At 36.5% G+C, this 15,000-nt stretch overlaps 1 protein-coding gene and 1 long non-coding RNA gene across 2 annotated transcripts in view; one reads left to right on the top strand and one right to left on the bottom strand.

Moving 5' to 3' along the window:
* LOC144437134 (uncharacterized) overlaps window positions 1-1,476 on the bottom strand; it is a 2,851-nt gene extending 1,375 nt beyond the window's left edge. The window contains exons 1-2 of the long non-coding RNA XR_013480994.1: window positions 1,373-1,476; window positions 10-93 (exon numbers count right to left, since the gene is read on the bottom strand). This is a non-coding gene — a long non-coding RNA (uncharacterized LOC144437134). The remainder of the gene's footprint in view (window positions 1-9; window positions 94-1,372) is intronic.
* Window positions 1,477-2,649: 1,173 nt separating this feature from the next.
* On the top strand, window positions 2,650-13,083 carry LOC144437798 (CUB domain-containing protein 2-like). Its single transcript, XM_078126822.1, has 9 exons — window positions 2,650-2,966; window positions 4,239-4,322; window positions 5,724-5,863; window positions 6,214-6,570; window positions 7,898-8,141; window positions 9,532-9,693; window positions 10,154-10,345; window positions 11,137-11,268; window positions 11,594-13,083. The coding sequence occupies exons 2-9, from the start codon at window positions 4,274-4,276 to the stop codon at window positions 11,959-11,961; spliced, it is 1,644 nt and encodes a 547-aa protein (XP_077982948.1). The 5' UTR covers window positions 2,650-2,966; window positions 4,239-4,273; the 3' UTR covers window positions 11,962-13,083.
* Window positions 13,084-15,000: the final 1,917 nt, after the last annotated feature.

The raw sequence follows: 15,000 nt of genomic DNA, 5'->3' as shown, positions 1-15,000 counted from the left end.
TAGACTTACCTAAGTATGTTGGCAATACTATGGTAAGTAATATCCAGGAAAGATTCATGTTTGCTATCTTGCCTTGAGAAGGTGGATAAAATTCTGTAAAAAAAATGAAAATTCGCTTAAGACGCAATTGCTGTCAATAGTTAAAAGTCATTGCAGGCCAAGTATTGAAAGTAAATCTGTCTAGCTCTTGAAACCTTCCTAACTTTTCTCTTCAATTGAAATATAACCGCAGTGGAATCTTGAAATGTAGTTAGGCAAATAATGATATTAATCTCAAATAGTGTATAAATCATACTAATATACTGCAGGCTTTGGTCCTTTTATCAAACTGGACATGACCGATGATAACACTGACTACGTTGAGAGTTCATCCATCTACGTACGTTTACACCTATATAGGACACGGTGAAAGGAATGTCACCTTCTGCCAAGCTCTGGTACACTTTCGTCAATGGTCACTGTGTGCCTTTGTGTACACATAGTTTGTCATTGACGTATTCATACCTGTCGTCTTATAATCTAGGCCAAAAACGAAAACGTTTGCATGCTTCTGACATGTTAATATGAGTACGGTGTCAACATTGCTCGACGTCATGAGTGCTTCAATAGGCAACTATTGTCATTTTGAAAGCAAACAGTAGGCGAATTCAATACTCACTCCGGTTGTAAAATTCATCGCCCACAACGGTGCCTACTAGGTACAAATATTTTATTAACGTAAATTATAGACCAACTAGAAAGTGTCAAATTTTGTACAATGTGTTTTGCTACTATAGCCTTGCTATCTGAATTATTAAAGTGAGTACGATTCGCCTGTAATACAATGAAATGTCGTACTTGGCCTGTTTATGAAACAATATATTATGACGAGGTCACAAATTGAAATATTATACTTTCTTTGTAAGTACCCCAAAATTTCGACTCACATTGGGCTAAATTCACTTCTGAATGTATGAGGAATCGTGTACTGCCACCTGTTGTGTGTGTGTGTGTTTTTGTGAGAAAACCGACCGATTTCGTTATGTTCATGACATTATATGTATAACTCGTGACTCTGAATTATTTTCAGGACATCATTAGTGGACAGTTTAACCCTAAAGCTTACTTTGTTTTGAAATTGAAGAGTTTAATACTCACAGTTGCCTACTCTAATTATGTCAAATTGTTTCGCCACTTATGTGTGTGTGTGTCTATCTATTTAGCGACCATTCACTACATAGCATATGTCTACGACAAAACTATTTTCGATACACCCATAGTGGAAAGTTTAACCAAATAGTATATTGTGGTTTGGGGACGACGCATTCAATACTCGTAATCAACATACAAAAATCAATACCATTCCTATACATATAGAAACATATTGGCTTACCTTACACCTTGTCGTTCAACTAGTTGGCTGAAATCATCATGGCGTCTACAAGGTCACACTATGTTTAACTACGTAGCCTTTGTGTGTACGTGTATGTGTCCTCCCTTGGCAACATACTATTTGAATGCAACGATTCACTAACCCATCAGTTACGTACAAAAAGAAAGGGTGATCCTGTCAATTGGGTAGTTGCACTGTGAGACGATTCACAAGGATAACTATTTTGGATATATGATAAGTTTAAAATAGATTACAAAGTGAAAACTGGGTAACACGGACAATAACCCTGACCACCCAACCTTAAAGACATTTAACCAAGAGCATAGTATGTTGGTTTCTGAGTATTAAGGAGGGTCCGTCCAAATTTCGGGCGGGACTGAAAGGTCGTGGAGGTCGAGGTCTATGGGTTATAAAAAAATAGCAGAGCATGTGTGTAGACTCTTGAACGGACTCTCCTGGTGACAACCTTCTTAAGTTATAGACGACAAATGTTCGTGAACACATACCTTGGAAGAATGATGGTGTTTGTTAAAGGACTTGACTTGTGGGTAGGTGGGTGATAACATGGTTAATTATGAAACCAATGTGCAGAGTAATTACTTCTTCTCACCAACAGTATTAATTTCCTCCTGGCCTGACCGACTATATTAGAATTAAGACTTATGATTTAATAAATCAATATGCATGCATGGTAAAATACTTCTGTTGTTGTAACATGCATGGAAGAATACAACATTTGCCAATATTTGTTGGGTCATTCAAAATTGACAGAAATGTAACTGTATGAGTATATGTCTGAATGACTTAGAAATGACAAATAAAGTCACGAGGAAACCCTGAACCATTTGTTTTATTAAATTACCCAAACTTCAGCAATAAATGATAAATAATTTTACTCATACGCGATTGTGGGATTGCCATCTGACAATCAGTGACGTTGTGATGTTTTCCGTAGAAGGCATATTTTTTGTTTTAATTTCCCCGACTTAAGAAATACAAAATGTATTAGGTCAAAGAAAACATATGAATACGTAAGACCGCTTCAAGGTAAAAATTCAAAATATTGCATTCTTCCATGCACGTTGCATCAACAGAAGTATTTTACCATGTATGCATATTGATTCATTAAATCATAGGTCTTAATTCTAATATTGTCGGTCAAGCCAGGAGAAAATTAATACTGCTGGTGAGAAGAAGTAATTACTGTGCACCTTTCAGTCCCGCCCAAAATTTGGACTGACCATCCTTAATAATCTGGACCCAGTATACTATGTTCTTGGTTAGACGTCTTTAAGGTTGGGTGGTCAGGGTTATTGTCCGTGTTACCCAGTTTTCACATTGTAATCTATTTTATACTTATCATATATCCAAAATAGTTATCCTTGTGAATCGTCTCACAGTACACCTACCCAATTGACAGGACTACCCTTTCTTTTTGTATGTAACTGTGTTACTCAATCGTTGCATACAAATAGTATGTTGTCAAGGGAGGATATACACGTACACACAAAGGCTACGTAGTAAAACACAATGCGACTTTGTAGACGCCATGATGAATTCAGCCAACTAGTTACGGTTGAACGACACATGTAAGGTAAGCCAATATGTATCTACATGTATAGGAATGACATTGACTTTTGTCTGTTAATGACGAGTATTGAATGCTTCGTTCTCAAGCCACAATTCATCATATTGTTAAACTTTCCACCATGGGTGTATCGAGAACAGTTTAGCCTTGTGGTATACGTAGAAATATGCTATGTAGTGAACGGTGGCGAAATAGAAAGACACGCACTTATGTAAGTGGTGAAACAATTTCACATAAATAAGGCAACTGTGAGTAGTAAACTCATCATTTTCAAAACAAAGTAAACTTTAGGGTTAAACATTCCACTAATGGTGTACTGAACATAATTCAGCTTCGTGATAGAAACCTTTCAATACATGTATTGTCATGAACATGACGAAATCGATCGGTTGCCTCACAAATACTTACAACAGGTGACAACATAAAATTCCTCATACATTCAGAAGTGAATTAGAACGTAGTCCAATGTGAGTCGAAATTTTGAGGTACTTACAAAGAAAGTATAATATTTCAATTTGTGACCTTGTCATAATATATTGTTTCATTACCAGGTCTATTACATTCTATTGTATTTAAGAATTCAGATAGCAAGATAACCAATTTCTACAAAAGCTGGCACTTTCTAGCTGGTCTGCAATTTATGTTAGTACGCTCTAAAATATGTGTACCTCGTAGGCGCTATTATGGGCGACATTTGACAACCGGAGTGAGTATTGAATTCGTCCACTGTGTGCTTTCAAAGTGACAATAGTTGCCTATTGAAATATATATGACGTCGAGTAATGTTAACACCGTATTGTTTGACGCTTATATTAACATGTCAGAAGCCTGCAAATAATTTAGTTTTCGACCTAGATTACAAGACGACAGATATGAATACTTCAATGACAAACAATGTGTACACAAAAGCACACAGTGACCCTTGACGAAAGTTTACCAGCAGGTGACATTCCTTCCACCGTGTCCTATACAGGTGTAAACTTAGGTAGATGAACTTTCAACGTCGTCAGTGTTCTGATCGGTCATATATCCAGTTTGATAAAACGGACAAAAAGCAGTATATTAATATGATTTATACAATATTTAATATTTTAACATTATTTGCCTAAATCTCTTTCACGATTCCAATACGATTATATTTCGTTTGAAAAAAAATAACTACAAGGATTTCAATAGCTAGCTAGACAGAGTTACCTTTCAATACTTGTCCTGCAATGACCTTTAACTATTGACTGCCATTGTATTGCGTCTTATGCGAATTTTCATATGTTTTTACAGAATTTTATTCACCTTCTCAAGACAAGATAACAAACATGAATTTCTACTGGATATTACTTTCCATAGTATTACCAACATACTTAGGTAAGTCAGTATATCTCAAAATGACAGACAGCATGCGGATCGAGATTGGAACAGTTGTCATAGTAACAGCCTACCGTGGCTTGTGGCTATATAGTTATCTATTCGAAAGTGGTCCGAGTACAAAACAATCTAGTTCGGATTTGTGGTGAAAGCTACCGTCAGTCCAACTGCAATGTTGATGTACCAGAGAGGATACATGGACTTGAGAATGATTATAATGGTTTTTAAAAAGAAAACAAGTCCGTTTGTCTATGGTTTAAAATAACTAGTTGTTAAGTATTTACATATTCAACAAATATCGTCACTCGATTTTGCTCACGAAAACTATTCCGTTGACGGAATATTTGTAAATACAGGACCCAATACTGTGAATGTTTTGTACTCGGAGACAATCTTTGAAGAGAAAAGTAGCCCACAAGTGCCTGTGATAAAGCCCTGTTGACAAGAAATAGAGTTGTATCTGTATTTAATTGTATCTTTGAGTTGTGCTTAAACCTATTCAAGGGAAAGTAAGTGGATACTACATACTACCACGGGCTTCATTGGTTTACTTACTTAGCCAATTGTATAAGTGTATTTGGAGACCACCCCTTACATTGTAAAACTGTTTGACCTACTCAATTTCTAATTATGTCGACACCAATATTTGTAGAAAAAATGAGTGTTTCTTGTTAGAGATGTAAGAATAGACAGGGTGCCGATACAAAAGTCAGTATTGGCGTAAAATACGATACACAAATAAGTTCTATAGAGTTTGCAAGCATTTAATTGTCTAATTTAAAAGTCTATCAATACCCAACTAATGATAATAAATAACACAGGCTAAGTTTTGGGTGTCACAGGTCAATTGCAAAGGTGGTCAATTTCCGCCATAAATACATTTCACAAAAGACAGTGTGGACAGCCTGTAACATGACGGGTATATTTACTTCCCTTTTCGCTAGGTGGGTGCGAGGGTGACAAGGCAAACTAAGGCACCACATAGTCACTTTAAAGTATAATGGCTGCTATGGCCATGTCGTCCTCGTCCTAAGGTCAAGGGCTTGAACTAGCTCATTTAAATGCCACTGAAATATAGAAAACAAGTGTTATTGTCTACTACAAATTGCAAAAGAAAAGCGGCTTTTTATGCAGCCTGCTCTCTGTTCTCCGTTACATGGTTTGGCAAATGACTACTGACGTTACAGTAAAGAAATGGTCACGTGCAAACAAGGGTTCGCATGTTTTTATGTTGACATTTTTCTTAATAATTTTCAGAACTAAAAATATCTCAAAAAGTTTAGGCGATTGAACGTAGACATAGCGATGACAGCAAACACATAACAAAGCAAATAAAAACAACTAAATTACAAATAGGTTATTAAAATCTTATTTTTTTATTTTCTCATGTAAATTTTGCAGTGCAGAAAACACTTGGCGTCTGTGGTGGAGATTTTACAGGAACTATAGGGGAATTTTCTTCTCCAAATTATCCCAATTTTTACGAGAACGATCAAACATGCAATTATAAAATAACAGTCAGTTCTAGTTACCAAATAATGGTAAGTGTACAGTAATTTCTAATATGTTAGAAATAGTGCTAAATGTAAGCATACCAACCTACCAACCTTTACACATACCCACTAACCTACCTGCCTACCTACCTACACACACACACATACATACATACATACATACATACATACATACATACATACAAACAAACAAACAAACAAACAAACAAACAAACACACAAACAAACAAATAAACAAACAAAAACACATGTGTGCATGTGTACATACATACATACATACATACATACATACATACATACATACATACATACATACATAATAGCTCGTGTGTGTCATGAATGATAGTCTTTCTCAGTTAATATCGTTTTATATTGTAGTTGAAGTTCAATTACTTTGAAACTGGTTCGCAAAGGGACTATGTCCATGTATATAATGGAGATACCGCTGTTGAAGAAGAACTAATCGATAGTTTCTCTGGTACCACATCGAAACCACCTGTTGTCTTTTCATCGGGAAACACTCTGCTGCTAGTATTTCAGTCAGACAGCTCCACCGTAGAAGTTGGTTTCTACGCAACGTACAGCACAATACCAAATGGAAATACAATAGGTCAATGTGGAGGTACATATACGTCATCTACCGGTGTTATTACGTCACCGTTATACCCGCTGGATCATGGTGATAACCAAGACTGTGCATACGCAATATCAACAAGTACGGGCAACGTTATTGAGGTAAGTCGACTGTAACATACTATATCAGAGCGCCGCTTACGACAACATTTTATTTTCCACATTACATAAGCTACCAATATTTAAACTCGGTCTCGATGACGTCATACTCTCGAAACACCGGGATACCAGAAATCCATGAAATATGTGTTGAATGTAATGATGATACAACAGGGCTCAGTGAGCATGTAATTGATTGATCGATCGATTGATCGATCGCTCAATGATTGATTTATTATTTGGTTGAATGATTGATCGATGATTAATTTTTGTGGTGAAATAAAAATTATTTTGTGTGATATTGATCAATTGAGTGATTTTTGTTGTGATATGAAACTTTTTTTGTTTCCCTGGATCCTTTTCTTCTTTCAGCTGTACATAATTCTCTCTATTGACTAAATAAAGACACCGTGTGCATTCTTGTCCTCTATACCTAAATTAAAACACTCCTAATCTGATAATTAGTGGGAAGATTATTGCAATCATTTATGCATTAACGAGTATAAAAGAGAGTCTTGTTTCCTTGTTAGTGAATGTTTGAGGGTTAGTCTGGTGTGATAATCTCACAGAAGGGTATATACTCAACCTGAAATGTTTTGCTATCATTATATATGGTTTGTTTTATATCCTGTGAAGCATTGTGAAAAAAATCGACCTACCTACCCAATGTGATGGGTTAGGTTTCTCGTTGAACAGCTTTTAAATTTTTTTCTGGCCTTACATATGACATTTAATTGCGTATGCTAAAATAGATATAATGTAAATTGTATGCAAATGTATGTAAATTAGCCACCTTTCTAAATTTTGAATGCATGATTGCACCAAGACAAAGTTCTGCCCCCCCCCCCCGGCAATTTGGTTAGGCTACGGCCCTGGTATAAACGTAACGACTGTCACAAAACAGGAGGCGTTTTGTACAGCAAATTTCACAATACCGTTCAGCTTTTCTGTTTGATACATCCACGCAGAAACCAATAACAAACTGGACATGCTACACTTTAAGAAAGCAAGATTGAATGAGTACATTGTCTTGGTACATTTTGTCTATGAGTGGAATGAATTATACATGCCAACATACAGACATCAAACGAAAACAACAAAGGACATTTTACATGCCCTACATGATGGGTGTTTGACTCTAAGCAAATCATTGGAGCTCGGAATGTCTGCATGAAGTTGCTGCAAAACATGTCAATGGTTTGTTTCATTTAATGCGATCTTGATATGGAAGTGTGACATATGCAGTTTCTGGGTGGTTTCTCTGGGGTTGTATCAAATAGAAAAGCTTAAGAGTATTTTGAAATTCACTATTATGTTTTTCTTTTGGCAGCTCGAGTTTTTGTCATTTGATACAGAGTACAACAATGATTTTGTAAAAGTGTATGACGGATCGGTGGTACAGGGTATCTCTCTCGGTGAGTTTTCTGGAGATACATTACCTGCAGTTGTGACGTCTACAGGGTCATCTATGTACGTGCAGTTCACCTCTGATTCATTCAGAGACGAGTATGGATTCTCAGCAATATATCGTGCTGTGTCTAAAGATAGCAGTCAAACCAACGGAGTTTATTCAGGTATGTATATGCAGTCGATAGTATTTACTTACTGGCGCCCTCCTTACAGAAAGCTTCTAGGAGAGTATAGCGGTTCGAGTAATGGTGTATATATACATATATATATATATATATATATATATATATATATATATATATATATATATATATATATATATATATATATATATATATATATATATATATATATATATATATAACTCGGTGAGTATCAATCTGCTAAGACAGTGCTCTATACCGCAGTGGCAGAGCGTAATAGTTTTGGTAGTACTGGAACTCTTTCTTGGGTGTAACTCGGAGTTTCACGCATATTGCGATCATCAGACACTCTGAGGCCTACTCTCTGGGTGTGCTGTAACAGCACAGAACTATCAAAACACATTTGGAAACTGAAAAGAAACAATGAGCCTTTTTCCGTATCCTGGTCCATCAACAAGAAAGCCCAAGCATACACCAATAAAACAAAACGATGCAACCTGTGTTTAACCGAAAAACTAACTATTATTAAAGCAGACAAAAGCTCCACACTAAACAAAAGAACTGAGTTGATATCCAAATGCCGACACGAGAATAAGTTTTATTTGTCCAACTTCAATAGAGCATCTATCACCTAAACTATTAAACCCGTTAACTAACGGAACATCAAAGCCCAACATGGAACAACCCGCCAACACTTACTTGTCCGCACCCAATAACCCACACAATAACAACCAACACCTCCACACATACAACACCTACCCACCGACACAGACAATAGTGATGGTATTTCTATTGTCTACACTCTATATATACAGCACACCCAGAGAGTAGGCCTCAGAGTGTCTGATGATCGCAATATGCGTGAAACTCCGAGTTACACCCAAGAAAGAGTTCCAGTACTACCAAAACTATTACGCTCTGCCACTGCGGTATAGAGCACTGTCTTAGCAGATTGATACTCACCGAGTTATATATATATATATATATATGTATATATATATTATATATATTAGTTTTGAAACTATTACGCTCTGCCACTGCGGTATAGAGCACTGTCTTATAGCAGATTGATACTCACCGAGTATTATATATATTATATATATATTATATATATATATATATATATATATATTATATCATATATACATGTGCATACCTATAATGCATTGGAGAGTTATAATTTTGAGTGATTGAGTGATTGATTGATTAAAATAGTTGCCTTTTTGATTATATTGATTAAAAAAGTTGCCTTTTGTGGCATTTTGGCATATGTATATAATTTTGAAATGTTACTGAAGAAATCTGTCTGTTTGGGTAATGTAAAATAACTGATCAGTCGATTGAACACCCATCGTTCGATAATGAATATTCTTTTCTGTATGAACTTACCCGGTTGCCATTTTCTTGTCAGCATGCAGTGATGATATGGTAATCGCCCTCAGTGGCACCATACAGTCACATAGTTCATATCCCGATGGTTACCCGGCGAATACCGAATGTACTGTCTACATTCGAAGTGTTGGCTCCTACGACAGTATTTACCTAACGTTTAAGGAAATAGATTTGTACAACGGTGGGTATTCATTTCATATTTCATAATTAATAATTAATAATTTTAGCTGTAAGTAACTTGAAGAACTGAGTTTAAAACTGCCCCGTGAACTATATTCTGTGCATATTCACTTTCACCAAACGTAATATCTCAAATTGTAATGAGCTTCTATCCCCAGAATCAGTTCGAACGAAGATTTCGATACCAAGAGTGTGGAATTCAGTTTGGAATGTAAAGGGGTTACGTCGGATTGGAATGGACAAGCCAAATAAAAATCTACCTACCCTACCTATTCTAAAAATTGAGCCAAATCGGAACCACACAATCTTTAAGCCTAATCCAGCGAATGAAGAAGACGCACTTGCAAATGTAATGGACATTTAAAAAAAAAAGAATCACATGTACAAACGTGCGTATACGCAATTTTAAACTTTGTATAATAAAAAAAATAAAAATATCTTGACATTTCGTACATTGACAGGATGTAGTGGTTCGGATAAGATCGTGGTCACTGACGGCTACGGAATTGAGGTAGCGAATCTTTGTAGCAGCGGTGATACAAACAGTTATGAGACAACTACGGGCCAGTTCAAAATAACATTTACAACTGGCAGCCAGTCGGGAACTAATAAAGGATTTCAGGCGGTCTTTAATCAGTATTATGAAAAATATTGTAAGTATAATAATAATACTAATCAATAATACTAGTCTAGTGTACGTTATACATATTTTGGTTATGGTATTTAAAATTTGACATTCATTTGCCACACTACCAGTACAGAGTCTGAAAGCAACTCCCTGAGACTGTTTTGTTTGTAAAGCGGTCCCTGGCAGTAATAGCAATTTTGAATGTTGTGACTCATATTTTGAATACAGCAAAACCAGACGTAGACACACGTTGTCGTGACATCGACGCGCGTTGTCGTAACGTAGAACGACCAGCGTATATATTCCATATTTATTAATTGTGCATGGTATAATGTTTCTTAGACTGCCTTGCAAAAGGATTAAGTAGGAAATATAGACGGATTTGGTAAAAAACACACCAGACAGACTGACAGATGATATGATATCAGTATAGGTAATTGGGTACCATACCCAGAACACCTCAACTCATTGCGTTGTACAGAGGTCGGTCAACGTTCATTCTTTATTTTTCTATTACTTTTAGAGAGGTCGCGCGATGTAGAGTGGTGAAGGTGACTTTTCGTGACTCACTGGACATCAACTAAAGCACCTTGAACAAAAGCAGCCTCATCTTTGTTCATTTACTTCTCTTGAACCCTTGCTCTAATAATACTGAGTCAATTGAATCAAGAGCTACATCAAGCTTCTAATGTTAAATGTCATTCTCATAATATTTCACCCTGGGTACAATGCGTTACGTACGCGTCACGTTAACGATTGTATTGAAAGATGTTAAAATACGATTGATCTTTTAGTATCTACTTTATCAAATTACAGATAGCTGTAACTCTGACAGTACTGATTTCCATTGTGACAATGACTGGTGTATACCTGAATCATTGGAATGTGATGGTACCAAACACTGCAGTGATCATACGGATGAGTCATGCTCATCATCGTCATCAATAGGTGAGCTCAAAAAACCATTGGATCCGGAGATGTTATGCTATTCGGAGAGAATAATCAAAATAATTCTGAATAGCAATGAAGTATGACAGACAGACAGACAGACAGACAGACAGACAGACAGACAGACAGACAGACAGACAGACAGACAAACAGACAGACAGAGAGATAAAGAGAGAGACATACACATACACGGAGATACACACATAGACAGACAGACAGACAGACAGACAGGTATATAGACAAACAGACGCACATACAAGTATGTACGAATCTGTTGTTGTTATTTCGATTTCAAACACATATCATTCTATTTTCTACATTACAGACACAACAACCATTATCATAGTGATCGTCGTTATTTTCATTTTACTCCTCGTTTGTCTCCCTACAATCGCTGCTATTGTCGGTGCTGTGAAGAAAAGCAGTGCCAAATCATCATCTACAGCACCAAAACCAACCCCATCGACAGCTAGACAGGCAAAGCCGGCTGATGGCGTCGCTGTTTCGGCTACCCCAGCCTACATGCAACGTCCCATTGGCGAGGTGGGTGGCAGCTATGACCCGGCTTACCCTACATCCTACGGTCCCGAAAAACCCTACGACCCTACCTATCCAACGTTGGGTGAGGGCGACAATCCACCAGGACTTCCAGCCGAATATGGCGGCAATACAACCACCACGCGTCACACGTAATACAAACAAAGCAACTTCATATAATGTACATGGCAAAATTTCTTGTATTTGTTGTCAGAAATATCAATATCCTAAGTGTTCTTTCCACTTATTTGTACATACTATTATAGTTCGTTCGTTCCAAATGAAATCGAAAAAAGCTCATAAGCACATTTTTAATTTTCTAAGTATCTATAGCGACATGTTATTTACATGATGGTGGTTCTGAGGTCAAAGGTCACGATTATAATTTACAAGACAAGATATGAATATATAAGTAATTATGCATATCATGACATAAATTTACATAAATTTAAGGCAAAATCGTGTCTAAAACGTCCTTCAAATCCTACAACCACATGGCTTCTGATGACACCTTGCGACACACCACATTCTCACAAGAACACATAGCATATTTCTGCTGAAGCATCTTGGCGGTTCGTCTTGGATTATGCCGTAAAAGAGGCCGTGTTTTACGACGATGGACACACAAATGAAACATTTTTATTCAAGAATCAGTCTTATTTTGTTTGTACCTGAATGTCGTTAGTGTAAATGTGAATCCGGCACAATGGTTTTCATAAATATCGTACATTTATAGAACGTCCGTCCTTTAAAGAACTTTATTTTCAAATTAGCGAGTGAAAGTCGTCAGAAAAAAATATTGCGCAATTTATTGTGAGAAAGGATTCTTGATATGAACTTACAGAAAACGCTTTTTATGGAGTTATTATTATTCAAGTTCTTTGAAACCTAAAATAGCAGATTTCCTCATTTTTGATTCACAATGATACATGTAGCATGTAGATGAGGTCAACATTACTAAAACGTACACACTCGTATATGACTTTTTAAACTCAAAGAGACACGTGATGTGGCCACAGTCCTGTATGATAGAGTATGGCTACGGCAGAATTTAGAAAATGTAATTTAATGTTGATCCAAAATGACGCCCTCTATTGAGGATTTTTGTAAATAAGGCAATAGCAAGATTAGTATCATCAAATATTTTTACAACAACAACAATAAGAAACCCCTGGTAGCAGGAGAAAAAGGCATTACTTTACACTGCAGGTTTGCCTTGCAAAGAATCATTGCTTTACTTGGAGGAATAATTTGTTTATTTTCAATTACTAGTACATATTTAGGGTGTTTCAAACAATTGATGCGCACTAATAAATGTTTTTTTTAAAAAGTAGAATATTTTCACTTCTCGTGAGTTTTACGTGTAAAAGCATTGCAAGTATGTCACGTGTGTGTGTGTGTGTGGGGGGGTGAGGTGGTGTCTGAGTGTCTGCTTGTGGTCATGCGCATGCAAAATGAACAGATTGTGTGCATTTTTATTGTTAAAGTTGTGCCAGGGATAAGTATGTATGTGTATTTTGACCTTTTTGCTTTCCTTTATTTTTATTTAGGTTTTTTTTTTTTTAGGAGGGGGGGGGTCTTTTTTGTTTATTTGGCCTCATATGGTTTGATACATTGAGTAAAATGAATAAAATGCTTTTGGTATCATGCATTATTTTCTATAATTCAGACATAAAGTACTCTTGTTAATACATATATACTCATAAAAATCGACCATAGTCACATAATATTACTTTTTTTTGATAAGTTAGTTAGTTATCTATGAAGGTGTCATAGAGTTGATCCCGAGACGACCTTCCTGTTAAAGGAGTGATTTGAACTCTGTCGTAAGCTTGAGGTCAAATATCAAAGTTGTGTAATGTCTACCTTGTTTCCTTAACCTGTCTGTCGCATGTAAGGTACGTCGTGACGGGGCGCCCTCACACATCGGTCAACCCTAGAGGAGGACGGTGAGGGTGGAGCAACATGACGTATCTTTTCACTTAGTCTATATTATACCCTGTCACAAGTCAAACTCTTACAGTCACAACGATACGTGGGTGATATGCATTCTACGAAGACTTGCCAGCTATAACTCAAGAAGAGTAAAATGGTCTATGCTCTGATAATTATATTACATTTTAAGACCTTTATCTTAGACTTCCACGACGTGTCAGTCCTGCTCAAATTTCGGATGGTTCGTCCTTACTCCCGGGATTAATTATTCTAATTGAAAATAGACCTACAGGCGGGAAAGTTACTCCAGAAAACAACTGTTAGTATTAAAGCCGCACTAGCTGCAACTGGAAACAATTTTTTTGAATGTTTTGTTATGCACAATAACTTTACTAAATATTGCGTATCTTGAATAGCATCACCTGGGGATGAACGTGACACTGTTTTTTTGTAGCTGTATATACACAATAGATCAAATTGAACAGATTAATGGATCCGCACCACAATGTTAATTAGCGCCCTTATGTAAAGATCCACGTCAAAGTCATTTAGCAGAGTTCAAAAAAAATGTACACAACATGGAATACATACACTTGAAACGAAACTCCACGAGTTCTAAGTTTGCACACTTCTATTCCTTTTCTGTGTTTTGCACTATATTGCAGTGGATTTTTGTAATGGAAACTGCTACTTTGCCAACTGTCATGCGATTGTAAAAAAACCCCAAAGAAATGCATGTCTAGTGAAATATAACGTGTAATTAATAAGATTTGTAACCTCTATCTATACAATGCATAGTCAATCATTTGTCAGAAAGGGCATGGTTTTGACGTTTAATTTGAGCTTGTGACTCCCAAAAGCATATTGTTAACAGAAGGTTCAACCCAAACAACGTGGTTGAATTCAATTGCGTCTCAATGTAATATATGCCAAGAAATTACATAAATTGTGAATTTTCGCAAACAAAAATTGTCACCATTCGGCTACATTTGACGTCATCACAAATAACAGCATACTGTATTTAAGCACGTGACAGGATGTCACCTTTAATTATGCACCACCAAATCAGCCCCCCCAAAAAATATGGACCAGGCATAGCAGGGATGATCAGGAAATACCTATCTGATGTATAGATGCAATTCTTTCCAATAGTATCACATAGCCCGCCCCCGCCCCCCCCCGCTCCACACAAGTACACACATTGAATATTACAAACACTGATAATAGATAGAAGGCTCACACATATATTATCATATCAGA

The sequence above is a fragment of the Glandiceps talaboti genome, chromosome 7 (genome assembly GCF_964340395.1).
Source record: "Glandiceps talaboti chromosome 7, keGlaTala1.1, whole genome shotgun sequence".
In the NCBI taxonomy this organism is placed as follows: Eukaryota; Metazoa; Hemichordata; class Enteropneusta; family Spengelidae; genus Glandiceps; species Glandiceps talaboti.
Note: the sequence above shows the minus strand (reverse complement) of the source record. Positions and strands in the feature narration are given on the sequence as shown.